This window comes from Equus przewalskii, chromosome 6 (genome assembly GCF_037783145.1).
Source record: "Equus przewalskii isolate Varuska chromosome 6, EquPr2, whole genome shotgun sequence".
In the NCBI taxonomy this organism is placed as follows: domain Eukaryota; kingdom Metazoa; phylum Chordata; class Mammalia; order Perissodactyla; family Equidae; genus Equus; species Equus przewalskii.
The window spans coordinates 1,957,549-1,978,589 of NC_091836.1; the positions used below are offsets into that span (position 1 = coordinate 1,957,549).

General features: G+C 49.1%; 1 protein-coding gene across 1 annotated transcript; it reads left to right on the forward strand.

Moving 5' to 3' along the window:
- Positions 1 to 1,250: 1,250 nt before the first annotated feature.
- On the forward strand, positions 1,251 to 18,250 carry LOC103562954 (zinc finger protein 77-like). The gene is made up of 4 exons (XM_070622485.1): positions 1,251 to 1,447; positions 13,421 to 13,547; positions 14,595 to 14,775; positions 15,185 to 18,250. Exons 1-4 carry the CDS (start codon positions 1,445 to 1,447, stop codon positions 16,458 to 16,460), a joined length of 1,587 nt encoding a protein of 528 aa, XP_070478586.1. The 5' UTR covers positions 1,251 to 1,444; the 3' UTR covers positions 16,461 to 18,250.
- Positions 18,251 to 21,041: the final 2,791 nt, after the last annotated feature.

The window sequence follows — 21,041 nt, forward strand, 5'->3', positions numbered from 1 at the left end:
ATATCATAGCCTTTTACATTTCAGAGTTCTCCAGGGACATCCTCAAAAACTGACCTAAAATAAATTTCTTTTCAGTGTAAATTGTACACCTGAGAATTTTCACGAACACATCTCACGTGTTGTGGTGGTTCTGACAAGAGTTCCCGCCCCTGGGCTAGTGTTCCAACTTCCCACCGGCACCAAGCTCTCAGGAAGCTGCAGGTTTCTTGATTGAAAGCATGCCTAATAAAAAACAAATCTACCCTTAGATACGGAGAAACTTCATTCGCAGATTCTTGCAATAGGGACAAGGCTCATATCTGAGCGACGTGCAAGATCTCGACTCAGACGGAAAAGGGCTTCTCGTTTCTACGTAAAGGGGGCAGCAGGGGAAACCGGGCAGGTGAGCTGGCTGCAGGACCACACGGTTGGACAGCACGGGGCCTCCTGGGGTCAGCCCATTCTCGGCAGAAGTGGACCAGGGGCTTGGACAGCATCTCCGGGCTTGCTCAGACTTGGGGGGCGACCCAAAGGGCAGGGCCCGTCGGGAGGGAAGACTGACAGGTTGGGTAAGAAATGGGACCTGGTGAACCTTGGTCAGCCCCAGAGGTGGGGGCGGGGAAGGGCGGCTGGGCCTGCCGGTGTCAAAGGTCACACGTCAAAACTGACCCGGGCCCTGCCCTGCAGGCGGCGACGTTCACTGTTGAGTGTTTTTGCTCTTTTGCAAAGGGCACAGATCTATGGTGACCTGGTCCCCGGGCCGACCCCTGACCCCGGAGGTCACCAAGCCCTCTTGCTCTGACCAGGGTCCGGAGAGGGGGCGCTCCGCGGGTAAACTGAGTCGGGATTTCGCGGTCCAGGAGGACGCCGGCGGGGCCGCGGAGCTGCAGGCAGACGTCGGATCAGTCCGGCTGGAAGCGCATTCCGCTCGGAGCCCACGACCCGAGCCGGTCGGTCCGGGTCCACAGAGGAGGCCGGGCAGGGAAGGGTTGAGAGCTAGAAACAGCACTTCCGCCCGGCTCAGTCACGTGACCTCCGCCCCCGCCTATCACTCAGGATACAGGGACTGGAACGCTGTCCAATCAGGAATAAGGGGGGCCGTGACGAGCAACAATCAGGAGCTCTGGGGCGGGACCCAGAAGGGAATGAGCCAATAAAAGGATAGGGGGTGCGGGCTCTGAGGCGCTGTCCAATCACGGGCGTCGGGGGGGGGGGTCTAAGAGCACTGTCCAATCAGGGGCCAAGACAGTGAAGGGGCCGGAGCACCGTCCAATCAGCACGCGGGGTCCGGGAGAACAGTCCAATCAGAGCCGGGGGCGGGCGCGCTCGCAACCGCGTGGACGTTCCTCTCTTCCGGCCGCGGCCCCGCGCGCGCCTGCCCCGCGCGGCCTCAGGTGTCCCGTCCGGTCGCTGTCACCTGCCGGGGCCGCGGGGAGGACGCGCGGAGAGTCCGGAGCGGGCGGAGATGGTGAGTGCGCGGGCCGGGCAGGTTTGAACCGACCGGAACCGGCTGGAAGCGGCCGAGGGCCCGGGTCTCCCCGCGACCACGGGGGTCCCACCCGAGTCCCCGCCCTTGGCCGCATGGGGGTCCCGGGTCCCACCCGAGTCTTTGGCCGGGCGGGGGTCCGAGGGGGACGGGACGACCCCGGGAGGGCGATCAGGGCTGGGGGCGGACCGGTGGGGGACCGGACTTGGACCTGACAGATAAAGTCAAATCCTGGGTTAAGGAGAGGCTGTAATCCTGTTAAAAAACCAAATTCAACTCGTAGGTTTTAAAGATCACATTGGTTTTTTCCAACGAGTGTTTTCCCACGAATGTTTATTCATGAATCGGGCAGCTGGAAGGAGCCTGGAGGAGCGGTAGGAAATGAAAGGCTCTCGCAGGCAGAAGGGAGCGGGAACAAGGAAGTTATGTTAGCAGAAAGTGCATTATTTGTGGCAAGGTCAGGTCCATCAGGCGGATGACCTCGCTACTGCTGGCCAGGTAATTCCTGATTGACTGGTTTCAGATTGCATTCCTGGGAGAGGCAGAAACTGCAGTCGTCTCAGTTTGGTGGCGTGTGGCTTAGCATAAGTGACTCCATTTCTGCATCTGAGCTCTCGTTCCGACGGGCGGGGGTCGGGCCTGCGGGGCGCGCGGAGGCCGAGAGCGTCTGGGAAGGAGGGGGCGATGGTGCGCAGGGGTCAGGCGGTGGAGACGAAGCATCCGAGCTCAGTGAGCACACTTTCCTGCCGGAGAGGGACCGCAGGGGCGGGAGGAGGGACGCGCCCGGGGCAGGGGCTCCGCGGGAGGGGGCGCTGTGGCCGGAGGACCCGCAGGAGCTGGGCGGCGTTTGTCTGGAGCGGAGAGGAGTGGACGGAGCAGGAGGCCGGGTGTGGGGCTGATGGCAGGTCCCGAGCGCAGCCCGTCCTCGGAGGGGCCGTCTGCGGAGGAGAGGCTGAAGCCGCGTGGCCGACACGCGTTGGTTCTGCTCGTCGGTGGGGACGAGCGGATCGATTAATCTTTGAACAGACACAGAATGCAGATTTAGAGGGCTCCCTCTGGCTGTGTCATAGTTACAACCTGTCTGTGAGTCTTAGGTGGGGGGTTCCATTCACCTTTGATGGATGTTTTCCGATGGCTCCGGGAGGATTCAGCGTTGCCACCTGACCCCGTGGGCTCCCCCTCTGTGACCTCCAGCACCCACAGTTTCTCCCGTTCCTGCCTCAGCTCCAGCAGCGGTGAAGGGACTGGACCCGTTTTCCCTCCTTTCTTCCTTGTCGTGTGGGCGTCAGGGGTCAGGTCTCTGCCCTGTTCTGCTGACTTGTGTTGTTCTGAGACTGAACCAGAGACACCGCTGGGGACAGTGTGTCCGTGCAGAGCGCGTCCTCTCTTCCAGGAGAACTGCGGGGACAGTGCACGCGGTTCCTCTCCTTCCTGTGGGCGGTGGAGTCACGGGGTAAAGAGGTTCATGAAAATCGTACAGAAACTGCCATGCAGGGGGCAGTTTGTGACACTGTGATCCTGTCAATAGCTGGTCGTCAGAGGTTAATGCAGATTCTGTGACATGTGACCTGTGACCAAGACGTGTTGAGTGCTGATTCCTTGACTTAGAGTTTGTCGTCATGAGGACGATAGTGACCTCGTGTCTGTTCTCTGAGAGGGATGAGCAGTGACCAGTTACTTAAACCATAAAGTGCCCCGGAGCTTCCCTCCCCTGCTTTGTCCTTGACGCAGGGGAGCAGTGACTCTGCGGTTCCCGTTCACACTGTCGACGAAAATATTTTCATCTATAAATGAAAATTTGGGTGAGTTTATTCTGAGCTTAAGTCTGAGGATTATAACCCGGGGCCTTTCTTCCAGAAGGAAGAAAGGGCACCAAAGAAGTGGGGTGCACAGAGTGGTTGTGTACCCCCAGAGAGGATGTTTCACATAGGATTGAAATGTCCCTTTTACAATAGTCGCGAGACTGCTCTGTGGGCACAGCGATTGCTGGAAACAGCAGGTAGGCCTTCTGTCTCAGTGAACGCAGCAGGGTGGCAGTCTGTTGTCTCCAGCTGAGTGGTGACAGGTGAGCTGGGTGGTCAAAGGTGAGTGCAGCAATCAGTTCCTAGCCTAAGGAAAGATGCTGATCCCTAAGGAAATGCTAACGTGGGGGAAGTTGCACCTTTATCTCAAGGGCCTTTGTTCTGGCCATAGCAAGTGTCTAAGCAGATATACAACGTGTGCTCAACAGCCACAGTCAGGCCCTTTTGGAAAAAACAAAGTCAGGCCAAATTAGGTTTATACCCAATGGCTTCCTCGTATACTCCAATATATCCTATGGCTTGCCATTTTTATTTGTCAACACACTGGGACGGGGTCTCGGTCCTATATGAATGACCCATGGTGCTGGGAGCAGGTGCGTGTCCTAGGCTGGGGACACGCTGGCCTAAAGCTGGGCCTGCGTGGGAGGGGACGGAGGGTGCAGCGGGCTGTCCCCCTGCGGTGACTCCAGCCCCAGACCCAGGGCGGGAGGAGCTGCAGATGCTGAGAGGAGCCACAGAGCAGGGTGGGGAGATGCCCCTGCGGGTGTGCTGGGGGCGTGGGGCAGCCCTGGGGCTGCTTCCTGGGCATCGCGCATGGAGTGGGTGAAGCTGAGTGTGCTTCGAGCTGAGTGTGCCGTGCGCTGAGTGAGTCTGTGAAGGTCACACGTGGGGCGGGCTCCCGGGGGTCCCTGCTGGTGAGAGGGTCCGTGAAAGGAGCGTCTATACGGGGCGGAGCGGGAGCTCGGAGCGGCTCCTCTTTGCTGAGAAGGAGGCCCGGGAGGAGGGGCGCGTCCGCCCTGAGGAGGGAGCCGGGCTGAGCGCAGCCCCGGGTTCTGTCCTTCCCGCCCTGGGAGGGGCCGCCTGCCCACCTCCCCGCAGGGGGACCCCGCCCAGCTCAGGACCAGGTTCCACCTCCTGCCTTCCTTGTCCTTGTCGCTGTGGAGCAGGTGCTGCCCTGCGCTGGCTCCCACCGCGCTGCTCCTCCTGGTGTGTCCTTGACGGGGTCTGCGCCCTGTGACCCCAGGGCGCCCGAGCACTTGGACTTTTGTTCTGTCACGTGAAGGTGTAAGGCTTTTTTCTTGGTTGGGTGGTGGCATCTCCCAGCGTGCTGCCCCCCGCCCCCCTCCCCCCCCCCCGGGTGACCACCGTCCTGCTTCTTTGTGTTTCTCTTTGTGGCTTTCCGTCTGTTCTCCATCACCAAGCAGGGCTCTGTGTGGTTCTGCCTCTGCTGAATTTGCAGGGAGTGAATGTCACCAGGATACAGCATCCATGTCACACGGAAGGCCGCTCTGTGCTTTCTCAGCCCCAGTGTGTCACACGTGCTGGCGTCTGAGGCTGGGCTCACCCGGTTCCTCATCCACTCCACTCCTTGCAGGGCCTGGCTCGTCTCAAGTTTTTTTCTTCTGTTGGCAGTGCGGCTGCAGGCATCTCTGTTGTTATCTCCAAGTGCAAATGGGTCATCAATGTTTCACATGTTGGGGAAAAATTGCAGAGTTGTAGATTATGGGTAAGTCCCAGTTTCCTAGGAAATGCTGGTGAAGGAGTGTCGGGATCAAGTGTCTGACTGTCACACGTGTGTTTATTCCGCGTCATTTCCAGCACTTGGAGTTCACTAAGTTGTCCATCTCGAGTGTGTGAAACGGGGTCTCCTGGGGTTCCAAATTGGTCTGAACTGATTCCCGTTGGGGATGAGCATGTCTCAGGTGGCAGCTCATCTTCTGTCAGAAGGATTTCAGACATTTTCTCACCTCTCATTCATTTGTGTGTTTACTCATTTCTCACGTTTTCTCTCCATGGTCTGGACAGTCACCCTTTTTCATTTCTAGGTGTTGCAAGTATCTCCTCCCAGGTTGTGGTTTATCGTCTCTCTGTCTACTCTACTCTGCACTTAGATGGACGCTTCTTAATTGAACAGACTCGGCTTTCTCAGTCTCTTCCTTGTAGCTGACTGTTTTTTTCTTCTATAAGAATAGTCTCCCAACTCTGAAGTCATAAATTCATTTACCCGTCACTTCTTCTCAGCGTCCTCCTCTCGTCTCCCACAGTTAAATCTGCAGCGAGCTGGTTATTGTCCGTGAGGTTGAGCAGGAAAATGGTTCCTTATTCGCCTGTAGATCACCAGTCGTCACTGCCCCACGTGTCACCGTGTCCCCATCTCTCCACCGCCCGGCAGCGCCTGCTCTGGGGCAGGTCCACGTGCCGACATCGGGGGCCTGTTTCAGGGCGTCCGTTGTCTCCATTGGTGTCCTTGTCCGTCCCTCTGGTCGCCATCCTGTCCTGACCCTTGGAGTTTAAAAGGCTTGGAGGTCTGTTAGGGAAATTCCCATCTTCTTCTATAGGAAATGTCAGCTAGTCTTAGAATTTGTGTGTCGTTTCAGTTTTTACAGGTAGTTTTTCTTAAATTCAAACAAAACAAAACAAACTCAAAACGAATCCCAAAGCAAGCCTTGTTGTAGATTTAATGGAATTTTCCTACAACTCCTGACCTCTTTGGGAGCACTGACGTCGAGGTCTCCTTCCCGAGGACACGCGCCGGCTGTCCATTTCTCACTGCACTCTGGTGTCATTTCATGGCCTTTTGAAATATTTCCATTAAATCCTTTGATATCCTTCATTAGACCTATTTTAGGCCTTAAAGAAAATTAATTTTAATAGCAATTTAAAAAGGCTATTTTAGGAATTTAGTTTTCAGTGTTGATTCTAATGATTGAGAATACTTTGACGTTTATTCTCATGAGTTTGCATTCTAGAAACTTAGTAAAAATCTGGTTCTGTGATTATCTTCCTCGTGTTTTGGGTGTGACACACAATCACGTAAGCTGTGAATAAAGGCAAATGTTTCCTTCTGTTACAATATTTTTTCTTGATTAGTTTCACCGTTAGTTTCCTCTATTAATGATTTTAAAAAGCAAGCATCTACCTCTGTTCAGCGTTGGAGAGATTTCTGTGTCTGTCGTTACCAAGAGCCCAGGGCGAGGAATGCATTTGGATACTTGGAAAGACTCTGAAAAGAGGCCGGACCGAAATGTGGTTTTCTGTTGATCCATTTACAAGACGTCAGTGATCAAACAGCTAAAAACAGAGTAGAAGATAACGACAGATTTCTTAAATTCATTGTCTCCAACAAGACAAAAGTGACAAATGCAGGCCTCTTTTCCTCCCGTCGTGGTGCGTGCAGCAGAGCCGTGCTTCCAACAGGAACCAGCACTTGTCCTCAGTCACTGGGCAGATGTGTCTTGATATCCTCCTCCACACGCCAGTGAGGGAGCTTATGACCGCAAATGTCTTGTCCCCACCAAGAGACAAGTGTAAGCAGATATCTCTTTACTAAGGAGGAACTTTCACCTTTGAAACATAAAAAGTAACTTAGAGGATTATGTATAAGGTTCCAACACCAGTATTGAAATTTCTCGGGGCAATTTCTGCTTCCGTGATAAAGAGAAAGACGAGATGGAGGCTTGACTTAAGATGAGAGTCCATCACCAGGGACCATGCGGTGGGATAACTGTCCACTCGGAATTTGCTCCATTGGGATGAGAGTTTGGAAAGGGCTCCCTATGCCTTTAAAGAAATGTCACATCCGCTAGAATAAGATCTTATAAATTAACACTGATTATTATTTATTCCTCCTATTTGTCCACTTTCAAAGCTCAGCAGCCTTTATAAAGTTCACTCACACATGACACGTTCACCTTTGATGGAGGCAGGTTTGTGAAAATAATTTAATACAACCACATCTCTCTGTGAACTGTCACCTGACAACAGTTTTACCTGAGAAGTATACCAAGAATTATGTTTTATAAAAAGCCCCCTGCCTACCAGGAGAGTCAGGAAGGATTTTAGACCAAGTTTACTTTTTTTTTTTTTTTTTTTTTGCTGAGGAAGATTCGCCCTGAGTTAACATCTGTTGCCAATCTTCCTCTTTTTTTGCTGAGGAAGATTAACCCTTAGCTAACTGTGAGCCAGTCTTCTTCTATGTTATATATGGAATGCTGCCACAGCATGGCTGACCAGTGGGTAGGTCCACACCTTGGACCCGAACCCGTGAACCTGGACTGCCAAAGTGGAACACTCTGTTAACCACTGTGCCGTGGGGCTGGCCCCCCAGTTTACTTTTTAAAAAATAATTATTTAATTGTTTTAATTGAGGTAACTGGTTTGTAACATCATATACATTTCAGGTGTGCTTCATTCTATGTCGATTTCTTTGTAGGTTACATCATGATCATCACAAAAGACTAAATAGAATCCATCACCACACCCGTATGCCTGATCACCCCTTTCGCTCTCCCCCCACAGCCTTCCCCTCTGGTGACCACCAATCCAATCTCTGTCTCCATGTGTTTGTTTGTTGTTGTTTTTATCTTCTATTTGTGAGTGAGAGCCTACAGTATTTGACTTTCTCCCTCTGCCTTATTTCACTCAGCATAATACCCTCAAGGTCCATCCATGTTGTCACAAATGGCCGGATTTCATTGTTTCTTATGGCTGAGTAGTATCCCTTGTGTATGAATACCACCTCTTCTTTATCCATTCGTCCCTTGATGGGCGGCTAGGTTGCTTCCACGTCTTGGCTATTGTGAATAATGCTGCATGAACATAGGGCTGCGTGTATCTTTATGCCTTTGCGTTTTCAAGTTCTTTGGATAAATACCCAGCAGTGGAATAGCTGGATCATATAGCAGGTATGTTCTTAATTTTCTGAGGATACTCCATACTGCTTTCCATAGCGGCTGCACCAGTTTGCACTCCCACCAGCAGTGTACAAGGGTTCCTTTCTCTCCACATCCTCTCCAACACTTGTTCTTTCCTGTCTTGTTAATTATAGCCATTCTGACGGGAGTGAATGATATCTCATCGTAGTTTTGATTGCATTTCCCTGATAGTGATGTTGAGCATCTTTGCATGTGCCTGTTGGCCATCTGTATATCTTTTCTGGTGGAATGTCTATTCATATCTTTTGCCCATTTTTTAATTGGGTTGTTAGTTTTTATGTTGTTGCGGTGTATTAGTTCTTTATATATTTTGGAGATTAACCCCTTATCAGACATATGATTTGCGAATATCTTCTCCCAATTGTTAGGTTGACTTTTCATTTTGTTGATGGCTCCCTTTGCTGTGCAGAAGCTTTTTAGTTTGATGTGGTGCCATTTGTTTATTTTTTCTATTGGTTCCCTTGCTCAGTCAGACACGGCACTTGAAAATATGCTGCTGAGACGGATGTCATAGAGTGCTGTCTGTGTTTTCTTCTAGAAGTAATGGTTTCAGGTCTTGCATTCAAGTCTTTAATCCATTCTGAGTTAATTTTTGTGCATGGTGTAAGAGAATGGTCTACTTTCATCCTTTTGCATGTGGCTGTCCAGTTTTCCTAACACCGTTTGTTGAAGAGACTCTCCTTTCTCCATTGTGTGCGCTTGGCTCCCTTGTTGAAAATTAGCCATCCGTAGACATGCCCAGTTTACTTTTTAAAGGATGCTCTTTCCTCGTCTCCAAGTTGGAGCACAATTTGTCACCTTTAGAGCCAATTGTGCTTAAAGGCTTATGAGATAGTAGGAAATACGTGTTGTTGTCTCCCCACCTCTTGACACCGTTGGAATTTCCCGGGTGACACGAGTGTCTTGTTCTAATGTGGGGACTCTGGGTGGGCTCCCTAATGAGGTCTGGTCACCAGAAAGACCAAGCCATGATTCGAAGCTTGGAATTTACAGCCCTGACCCTGCCCCTCCCAATTCTCTTAAGAGGGGAGAAGGGCTCAAAATGGAGTCAATGATCGATCTTGCCTCCATGATGAACCTCTATAAAAATCCCAATAGTGTGGGTTCAGGCAGCTTCCGGGTTTGTGAAGGGGTGGAGGTGGAGGGAGGGTGCTGAGCCTGGACTGGGCATGGAAGCTCCACGCTCTCCATCTGGATGTGCGTCTGCATCCTTCATCACTTCCTGCACGTAAGTAATGTTTCCCGGAGTTCTGCGAGCCGCTCTAGCAAATTGATGAAAGCCAAGGAGGGGTCCTTGGAACCTCTGATCTTTAGCCTGTTGGTCACAAGCACAGGTGACAACCTAGGCTCGTGATTGGCCTCTGAAGTGTGTGTTGGGGAGGTTGGGGGCCTCCTGGTCCTGAGCCCTTACCTGTGGGATCTGACGCTATCTCCGGGTACATGGTGTCAGAACTGAGTTAACGTGTAGGACACTCCGCTGGTGTCGCAGAGAACTGCTTCGTGTGGGGCAAACCTCCGCACGTGGGTGAGCAGAAGTCAGCAGCGAAGTGTTTCTGAGGAGGCGGAGGAGACACCCACAGGGGACAACTCGCAGGAGGGAAGGACTGGGTTGTTCCCAACACAGAAGAGGAAAAACTGTGCTTACGAGGCTTCGTCAGCCCGGCCGTCCTTCCGGTTCCCCCGGTTCTATCTGCCGTCTTACGATTCTGCACTTCGAGAAGCTCTTCTTTTTGCCTTTGTTCTCACGGGGTGGGGCCGCGTTAGGAGTCGCATCTGAGATGCTGCTGCGTGTACGCATCGCAGGATTAGTGGGGTGGCCCTTCAGGAACTGTCCTTGGCGGCTCAGACAGTCCCTGGGTTGTGTCGGTTCCGAGAGGAGCTGCCACGCTCTGCTCCGCCGCCGGCACGCTGTGGGCGCGTCTGGACTGTTTCTGCCCAGGAAATGTCTGTTCTCCAGGCCTTGGGAGCACCATTTTCACCCCATATTGAAAGGAAACTGGAGTGAATTCCCGGAAACTTCCCTCTCCTGGAGAAATAGCACGTAAGGCTTCCAGTTCCATCTGCGGGTCCTTCTTAGCACATGTCACATCCTTGACAGTTGGTGGCCACGGCAGGTTGGGTGCCCGGGAGAGTGGGGAGAAACAGACTAAATCATCTCCTTTAAAAGGTCATTTTCTCCCTGTCACTGCACGCGGAGCTGAAAGTGACCTGTGAATGTTAGACTTCTCCCCGGCACCCTCGCTAAGCCGGTTACAAGTGTTAATAATGTGTCCTTAGCACTTGGGCATTTCTCCCTACCGATCTTGCCCTCTAACCACGCAGTGTCGATTCTCCCCTTTGCAGAGCGTTTACCCGTTTCCTGTCCCCGCTGCAGCGCTGGCCCGGCCTCGCCGGGCGGAACTGCACACAGGCGCCGCCTCCCCTCCTTCCTGGTCTCGGAGGGAACAGCTGTCACATTTCGTATTAAGTAGGACGTTGGCTCTGGGTCTCTCTAGACACCGTTTTTTCCTGATAACGCGTGTTCCCTTCTGGTCTCTCAACTGTCTTGTCACAGATGAACACTGACGGGGACAGACGTGTCTTTCCCTTGCTGGGACACAGTATACCCACTGAAGAGTCAACATTGCATCCATCTTGCCTTTCTGGACAAAATGAACTTGATGTTTCTTCTTTTTTTGGATGTGGGCCACCACAGCATGGCCCCTCCCAGAGGAGCGCTGTAGGTCTGCACCTGGGAACTGAGCCCGGGCCACCAAAGCGGAGAGCGCCAAACTCCACCACAAGGCCACCAGGGCTGGTCCTGAACCTGATTTTGACTCATGCTGTTTATGCGCTTATGTGTTAGATTTCTTTTAAAAAGCCTTTCACCTGTATATGTGTAGATGTCGTCGTCTGTGAATATTGTTAGGATTGTCCCTTTCTGGTCTTGGTAACTCTCTGCAGTTTCTACAATGTGGAGTCGCCGATTGTTGAATGTTTGCTCCCTGGTCTGGGAATGGTGGGAACTTGGCATTTAGAGGGGACACCTGGCTCTATGGGTTAGGTTTCTTAATGCCCACAGACGTCCTCAGATGCTCTGTTCACCGCGTCATCTCAGGGACGTTTACCGATTCCTTACACTTGTCCCATTGCGTCTAATCCGAAGGATCTTTTCCCACGAGTGGTTTGTAACATCTTGGCAATCTGCTGAATCTCGGAAACATCTGCAACTTTCTTCCTTTTCCACAATTTCTTTTATTTGCCCAAGTTCTATTTTTTTTTAAAATAAAATTGCCATTGGTTGAAGAAGGGTGTGTGTTTAGCGTGTTGAATGTATTTTTAAGCAACTGTAATTGAGATAGTTTACATACCACAAAGTTTATTTAAAGGGTATCTCAGTAGTCTAATTTTAGAACATTTTTGTCACCCCAAAAGAAAACTTGTATGTGCCAGCAGTCACTCCGCGTTCCAGTCCAGCCCGTCCTGGGTTCTGGACAATTTATTACTTTCCTTTCCACCTCTATAGATTGGGCTATCTGTACATTTCACGTACATGACGTCGTGCTCTGTGTGGACTTTTCCAAAGCCCCTTCACGTTATTCAGGTTCATAGATTGGTGCCATGGGCCAGTACTTCGTTCCTCCTATTGCGACATCGTGCTCCATTGTAAGAATATTCCACATGTTGCTTCTCCAAATCACTTGACGGACTGTTGAGCTGTTGCCACATTTTGTCTGTTATGACTCGTGCTGCTGCGAATATCTGTGTATCAGTTTTTGTGTTGATATTTGTTGTCGCTTCTCTTGGGGAGATGGATACCTAGCATGGAATTGCTGTGTGATGTGGTAGCTCTGTGTTCATCCCTGAGGACCCGCCAGACTGTCTTCCCAAGTGGCTGCACCGTTTACGTTCCCATCAGCAATGGACGAGCTTCCACCGTCCTCACGTCCCGCCAGCGCTTGTTTGTCCATCTTACAGCCATCCTGGAGGGCGTGGGGAGGGCCTGCTTGTGGTTTTCATTTGCATTTCCCTGGTGAGTGATGTCTGGCATCTGTTCGGGGTTAGTGGCCACTTGTATTTCTTAGCAGAAACGTCGGCTCACATTCTTTGCCCGTTATTTAATTGTATTATTTGTCTTTATATTGTTCTCTTTTATTTTTTGTTGTTGTCATCCGAGTTTCTTAAATACAGTGAGAACACGAGTCTCCTATCAGGTGTGTGGTTGGCAGACCCCAGTTGCTGTCCCAGGTGACATGGCCTCATTGTCTCTGTAGCTGATGTAGTTAGGATTTTCTTTAGATTTTGAGAACATATATATATATATATATATTTTTTTTTGCTTTTTCTCCCCAAATCCTCCCAGTACATACTTGTATATTTTAGTTGTGGGTCCTTCTAGTTGTGGCATAAGAACATATATTTTGTTTTAAAAAGATCTCTAAATTTCACTTCATCATGGTTTGCTTGTTATTCCACGAATGTGGTGTCACCACATATTGTTGTAAAGATATTAATTAGGTTTATTTTTCCTCTTTAAAGACACCTTTGGCTCTGTTGGCTTCAGATCTTTCAGAGACTCCTTTGTTGGGTCATTTTCTTCGCATTCCGAGCGAAGATTCTTTCTTGGAGAGGCCCTGCAGCTTGGGAGATTCTTCAGGAACCAGGCTCTCCTCTTACCCATCAGGCGTCCCAGGCCCTGGCCCACGTCTACGCCCACAGCGTCCACCTCACCCGGGGAGGGGTCATGTCTCTGCCTTTGTCAGACGTGAGGAGATCACACCAGGGTCCTCAACACTGTTGCCTCCAAGGAGAGAGTGTTCAGCTCAAGCCTCACTGTATGTCTCAGGTTTCAGAACATCCTGACGTTCTGGTTCCAGTTCTGGAGCTGACAAGGACGTAACTTGTGATCAATCCACGTACCCATTTCCACGTTCTCTGAAAGGTGATTGCACTTTTCAGTCTTCACCTTATCTCAGAGTCTGCTCTGTCTCAGGAAATACTCTCATAACCATGGGTGTGGATGGGTCAACATCAGTTGTTGTGGGCACACTTTGCTGCAGCTTCCCAAGCACTTAGCACCACTGAGCAGACTGCATTTGAGTTGCTCGTTCATTCTCATTTCCCATGAGAGTGAGAGCTCAGGAGTCCTAGGAGTTGAGTCCAGGTCCCCGGCTGTCACCCTCCCACACCCCTTGGTGCAGACGGGGCCTGGCTGAAGTAGAACGTGTGGGCTGTTTCAGGCCTCGCTGGTCTTTGAGGACGTGGCTGTGAACTTCACCCCGGAGGAGTGGGCTCTGCTGGATGGTGCTCAGAGGAAGCTCTACAGAGACGTGATGCTGGAGACCTGCAGGAACCTGGCCTCTGTGGGTGAGGACGGCTTCACGCCTTCACTGAGTCTGGGAGGGAACAGGTGTTTTTTGCACTTGTTCTTTCTTATTGGAGGCAGGAAATGGGAACATGTTGGAAAAAAGAGAGACACAGTCCAAGCCTCCATGGAACCACCTAGAGTCCAATAGCTTGTCCAGGAAAACCAAGTTTCATGGATTAAATGGACTTTTTATTTCTTTTGAACAAAAATCCCCCTAATTTTCTAGGTGTGAGCATCGGCTCCGGTGTCCCTTTGGGGCAGTGAGGGCAGCTTTATGGTTTCCACCCCTGTGCCAGTTACACTGGTTAATACACAGGTGACATGGTGGTTTTGCTGTAACTAACCCCACACTCATCCATCCTCACTGGCCTTGAGGACCAAAGTATGGCCCCGTCTCATGGGCTGTTTGTTCCCCTCCGTCCTCTTTCTCGGTCAGCTCTTCCCCGTGAGCCGTCAGCAGCCGCACACACCATCCATCTCCCATGGCAGCTGGGGCAGTGGACACAGGCTCCATCTGGGTCCGTGTGCCTGTGCACACCAGGGGAGCAGCCACCCTCGGGAGGAACAGGCTCTGGAGGAGGGAATGATGTCTGGACACGTCCAGTAGACACATCACTCTGTCACTGTTTGAGACGGGTGATGTTGGTCACTTACCTGGCTTCCCTGCTGACTTTTCATCCCTTCTCTCTCCCTGGGGAAGACCTTCTGTATTTCCTCTTATAAAGGGAGCATTTGGGCGTCTGCCTTTGCCCAATTCCTTCATACTTTGCTCTTCTGATGATATTTATTTCCACATCCCTCTCCATCTCTTTTGGAGTTTGCTTAGTGAACAAGCTGCCATTTTGACTAATTCTCCTACTCTTGCCAGGTCCCAGATAGTTGAGGTCATGAGAGTTGCTCTCTGTTCACACGTCCATTCTTTCTCATAAGATTTGATTACATTGTTGGATCAATATATGAAATGAAATCCACATATCATCTGTTTTTCTCCCTTTATCCTCCCACTTTTTTCCCAAGAAATTAACTCATGCTACTGATTGTTGCAGATTATTGCACTCAAGAAAGAACAGGTGGATCAATTTCTCAGTGGGACATTTTGGAGAATGAAGTATTCAGTGAAGAGAAAATAGTAAGATTCACAAGAAATGATTCCTGGTCTGTTTTTGGAGAAAACTGTAAATTTCAAAGCATTGGAGATCAGCACCCAGCCCAGGAGAGGCCTGTGAGGTGAGTGGCATTCCCACAGGAGGAAGGGGTCTCGGCAGAGGGCTAGACTCACTTGAAATTAAAGAAAAAGTAGAACTCTAGCTAAACAATTGTGTCCTGAGGGAATTTTCACATGACAAGATTTTCATAAATATGATGCAGATATCGACTCTCTCAAACAAATTAGTTGAAAACAATGATCAGGAAACCTCCTATGTAATAAATTCTGAAAGTTATAGCTACATTTGATCCCTCAGCCGAGCATTAAGCCTGTTTTACTTTGTAACAATGCAGACAGTGCCAAAAACATCCCCATTCATTGAAAATGACAAATACATAGTCAAAATGATCAACGACCATCAATAAATCATTCATAAAGAAATCACTTATAACCATCAATCCTTCACCGTGTGCTTCCTATTTTGAGCAGGAGCCATTGGGTGGAGAGTCTCCATGGAAGTAATGAAGGTGATGGCTGTGGAGAAACCCTGAACCAGATTACAGACCTTCCTGTGCCTGAGAGGTGTCCGACTGGAGTTAAACCCGGTGAATGCACGAAGTGTGGAAAAGCCCTCACAGATTGTTCTCTCCTTAAGAATCGGCAACGATCTCACATTGGACACAAACATTATCCATGTGAGGAATGTGGGCAGGCCTGCAGTTGTGTCTCATGCCTAAGCACTCATATGGAAACATACTTTGTAGAGAAACCCTATAAATGTCAGGATACCGGGAGAGCATCTAAGAGATTCACGAAGAGTCTGGGTAGTAACAAGTCTTTCGAGTGTAAGAAATGTGGAAAAACTTTCACTTGCCCCTCCTCCTTTCAGGGACATCTGAGAGTTCACTCTAGAAAGAAAATCCACACATGTAAAGTGTGTGGGAAATCCTTTATGTATGACTCGTACCTGACACGACATTTGAGAACCCACACTGGAGAGAAACCCTATGCATGTCAGGAGTGTGGGAAGGCCTTCAGTTACCCTGCATCCCTGCAAGGACACATGAGGATGCACAGTGGAGAGAGACCTTATGTGTGTAAGGAATGTGGGAAAGCCTTCGGTTGTGCCAAATACTTTACTGTGCACATGAAAACGCACAGTGGAGTGAAACCCTATGAATGTACGGAATGTGGGAAAGCCTACAGCTGTTCCTCCTCCCTCCGAGAACACGTGCGAATGCACAGTGAAGAGAAACCCTATGAATGTAAGGAGTGTGGGAAAGCCTTCAGGCATCCTCGATATTTTCAGAGACATGTGCGAATGCACAGCGGAGTGAAACGTCACGAGTGTAAGGAATGTGGGAAAGCTTACAGTTGCTCCTCGTCCCTTCGAGAACATTCAAGAACCCACACTGGGGAGAGACCCTTTGAGTGTCAGCAGTGTGGGAAAGCTTTCACTCGTCACTCCTCCCTTCGAGGACACGTGAGAACGCACGGTGGGGAGAGAGCCTATGAATGTTCACACTGTGGGAAAGCCTTCCGTTGGCCCTCGTCCTTACAGAAACATGTGAGAACACACAATGAGGAGAAGCCCTATGCGTGCCAGCAGTGTGGCAGAGCCTTTTGGTACCCAGCAAACCTGCGAGCACACATGAGAACGCACACCAGGGGGAAGCCCTATGAGTGTCAGCACTGTGGGAAAACCTTCAGGCACCCTGCAAACCTGCGAGTGCATGTGAGAACACACACTGGGGCGAGACCATGAAGATAAAGACTATGGGAAAGCCTTCATTCTCCCTTAAAGCCTTGTAACAAACACACTGGAGAGAGATGAATGGAAAGATCGTTGGGAAACCTTAACTGCAGCACCTCACTCATTTTGTACTGGAAAACTTGGGGCAGGACAGAAGTCTTTCAATTGTTAAAAATATTTTTTTTCTTTGTAAGGTCTCATCTTTAATAGGATTCCCACTGTATTGATTTCTAGTTCATGTTACTGATATAAAATACTGAATAATATTCCTTTAGGACCCCATCATCTGTACTACATGTATTTTGTTATCTCAGACTTTAAATATCTGTATAGTTCTATAAAAGTTGTCTCATTTCCATTACCATGTGTTTTGGACCCAAGGGTGCTAAGTGGTTGTGGTTTTTTGTTTTTTATTCATGTGTAACTTGATAGAATGTTAGAGAAAATTATGTGATCATGGTATGAGACCTGTATTGCTGAAATTTCTTTTCTGGTCCAGTGCTGCACATACCAGAATTTTCTGACTCGATATCTACCCTCCCTCAGTCTTTATTATTGAAAGATGTATCTTCCACATTTGTTTATTGCTGATGGATACCACCTCTGTGTTCCTCAGAGGAACTAGCAATTGTGGAAATATGTGGGAAGACGACAGTCCCACCTGATGATGTTCATAATTTGACCTGTGGTCAGTGTCCTCGATCTTGGTTGGAAATTGTCACGATGCTTTGAGTTCAGAAGAGAGACTTGTGGCATGAAGATGGAGCTGGAGTCCAGAGGCTTCTACTGAACTGCGCTGTCACCTTGGGGAAGGTGGGAAACCGTGTGTCCCAGAGTCCTTCTGTGTGTGGCTCTGAGTTAAAGTTCACGAGCAGAGGAAGACACATGAGGTTTGGAAAGCGGAAGTGGAGAAGCCATGATTCTCAGTTCTCCTGTCCCATCAGGAGACAGAGGTGCATGGGACCCTAGGAGGCCTGCGTCACAGCACACTTTTCTGACTTCTGGCTCTGCCCATCTGGAACAGCCCCAACCAAACACCATGTTTGATGTTGGTTCCATCTTAGGCAGCAGGTTCCACAGACTTTCCCACAAGCTCCCCCATGGTGGACCCTCTGGTTTGCTGGTTCACACGGTTCCTTGCATTTTCCTTCAGCCCTTTGGTGACTATCAGGCCACTTCTTCAGGGTCTCACACTTAGTGACCTTCTCTCACCCTTGACCCCCTGCATCTCCAATGCTTCTCCTAATGACTTGAATTCTGTAGGGAGAATCTTGTTCTCTACTAGTGGATCTGTTTCCTGCCTCCACCCTCACAGATTTAATGCTGCAGCCACAAATGCAGGAAACTTCCCTCCCAGGTTGCATTGTTGAGAGGCTGCAATAATCCTGCATTTCTTGTTTATGGATATTTCCCTGATTAAAAGCAGCAGTTGTGAATGTATCTGGCACTTTATGAGAGTTTTCTCTTACAGCTGAGTGCTCTCTACATGATAAAACCAGTATGTTTAGTTACTTTCTACTTTTATATGTGATTACCCAGTGTTCTTTCATTTTTTTGTGTCATTCAAAACAATGTACATTTTTTGGTCAAATATAGTTCTCTAGATTTTTTCTTGGGAAGCACACATTACTTTGTTTTTCAAATCTCTTGTATACTTACAAGTGTTACGATGTTTTATGTTCCATTAACTGAGAGTATATGTTAAAATATCCCATTCTAGAGGATTAACTTATTCTTGTAATTGTGTCAATTTTTCTATGTATATTTTGGGATAATATTAACAATGTATATACGTTTTCACATTTCTCTTTCTGGTGTGTTTTTCATTAATTCCTATGCTGCTACCATCATTTTCATTCAAGTGTCTTATTCATTCCTAATAATGAAAATGTAAGTGTTGCACATGTCAGTGGTCTCCAGCCAGAGATCCCCAGGACTCAGGCTCCTGCAGATGAGCAGTGTGGGAGGCAGAACTGGACACACATCTTCCCTAGTTCTCTGTGGACAAGTAGAACCACCAGAGTTCTTGGTGAGGTGAGCACTGAGTTGTGGTGGGAATGAGTTAGGAGAGGGAGCTCCAGTTTACAGACATAACCAACTTGAGTGAACTACTCATTCCTGGAAATGCTGCTTCTAAATGTTTGTTCTCCACAGAGCTCTCAGTGGTTTCATGGAAAATCAATACTGCAATGGAAACTCTTCTCCCTGTCTGTCGTCTTGTTACAAGTAACTGTGCTGATTGTCCCTAGGACGTTTCTCCCTATAACAAGTGAGTAATTGCTGGTGCTCCTGCCCAGGGATGTTCCCTTGTGTTATTTCCACTGGTTGACGCTCATGGTTCTGTTGCTCTGCCCCTGTTGACAAAGGTCAGTTTCTCCCTCTGTGTCAGATGGCCTCCAGGGATCCTTCTCTGGCCCTGGCCATGGTGGATGTCTTATATTTTGGGTGGACCTTGTAGGGGTTCATGTCTCAGAGGATGTGTAAGGTGACTAGGCCCCCAGGGACTTAGAGAAGAAACGATCAGTAAAGGTGTCTGTACAGCCTTTCCAGAGAGGAAGCCTGTACCTAAGGGATTCCAACCCTTGTCAGGATGGACTCTCCTCTCTGGTGTCATCGACTCATCAGTCAATATGACCAGTGTTATGGGGACCCCAACACACTGAAAATGCTCGGTATAGCTGCACTGACCTGTACCAGCATGGAAGGTGTGGGTCACAACCACTCTGTGTGTTTTCTCCACCAGTGGAAAGAGCCCATCCTTGACATTTTCCATGAGACTTTGCTTTTTCATATCAGAAGCATGAAATTCTAATTCCAAACATTTTTACAAATAATTACCCTTCTAAATACCCAGAGAGTGTTTTCCTTGTGAAGTTGTGGTCCTCTCGTTTCCAGTGCCCATAGAATTTGAAGTTTGGAGGGACGCCCACTGAATGCTATTTGGAGTTGTGATGCTGCACCTGTCCTGTCGGCTTCTAGGGGATGACCAGTCACAAGGGGTATAGGGAGGGTCAGGGAGATATTTTATCATACTCAGGTCCTAGAGAGTCACTGCAGCCCAAGAACGGGTGATAGGGGAGCATCAAGGAAATGGTCGTGACCAAGCAGGTGGGGGGCGGAGAGCACGAGGACCCAGGGGCAAGGGCCTGCAGGACGTAGATTAGCGTAGAGAATAAGAGTCTGTTTTGAGCCTCGAGTGTGTAGCTGTGATGGATGCTCAACATTTAGCACCCGACGAAGATGGACTGTGAGAAAGGAAGGCCACGTTTGAGTCATGATCCTCGGTTGGTCCCTTCTTATCTGTGGCCTCTGGTAAGTCACCTCCATCAAAGCCTCAGTGAACTCATCCAAGGAGATAAACGTGTCTGCCTTACAGAGTTTGCTGAGGAGGAGCTAGATTTATATGATAACTTAGTCACTTTACAAAAAACACTTAAAACAGTGCCACATACATAGTGAGAAATACGTCAGCGTTCACATAGTCAGTGAGAAAGGCAGAGGCAGCCCCAGACATCTGGAAGCTGGCCTGACACTGCTGGGCTGGGACTTACGTTGAGCAGAAACAATTTCACCAGCCCCGTCGTCAGATGAGGCAAATCCGTGACTGCAATGTGTCAAGACAAAAGGAAGAGCAGGTTATAATCACGTCCACAAAAATGCAACCAATGGAACAGAAGCCAAACCACACTATTGACCAAATTTTCCCGCTTCTTGCTATTGTGACCCCTGCCTCTTTACCAACTAGTGTTAGCTACACGCCATCCTTTCTGATTTCTAGACAAGAACTGTTAAGATCTCCAATCATAAAGTTACATTTACCTCCTGACAGCATCGAATCAGAGCAAAGGAACTCTTGCTGGAACACTTACTCAAGTCACCTCACACAAGTCTGAATGTTTGATATATTCTTGTCCAAATATGTCCTCATGTCACATGTGTCATATGCCCCTCCTACTGACACTCCCACAGTCCTGCACGGTGTGTGCACCCCCAGTGCTCTAAGTCAGTGCACCCCACTTTCTGTGACTACAGGTGTGATCCTGGAGGTCTTTGGCTAGAGAGCAGTGGCCCAATCACTATTTTACTCTCCTTATTGTATTACAAGTTAATTTAATGACAGAAGTTTAAAGTATATAGGAGTAAATGTTTACCTGAAAGAAAAAATTCTCTAAACTCGTATGCACGTGGTACTGTGGACTAAGAATGCATAAGAATACTGACTAAGAATTCTCAAGTTGAGAAAATTGCAAGGCTGATTGGACAACCCATAAATGCAGACATTTTAACATAATCTCTCAGCCAAGGAAAAGCACACAGTGACATTTGTTAATATACAACTGATTTGAAAACACCACTGAAGACTTTCCTGGGAAACGTGTGGAATCTTCTGAGTACACAAGTGTTTTACTCACACATAAATATGATAACTGAACACATCCTGAGGGCCTGCTCTCAGCCCCGAGTTCAGGACACTCCCACCATGTCCCTGACACATGAGGAAGGTGCTCACTTCTCACGCGGAAGGACAGGCAGTGCAGCCACTCAACGGTGCAGCAGGGAAACAAGCCCCTGTTTTCTTTGGCTGCACTGCTG

Bases quoted from the DNA above. Each gene is read 5' to 3' on its own strand.
- LOC103562954 (XM_070622485.1), top strand. The intron at 13,548-14,594 runs GTGAGGACGGCT...TGATTGTTGCAG, and splicing joins CAGGAACCTGGCCTCTGTGG to ATTATTGCACTCAAGAAAGA. The intron at 14,776-15,184 runs GTGAGTGGCATT...TATTTTGAGCAG, and splicing joins GCCCAGGAGAGGCCTGTGAG to GAGCCATTGGGTGGAGAGTC.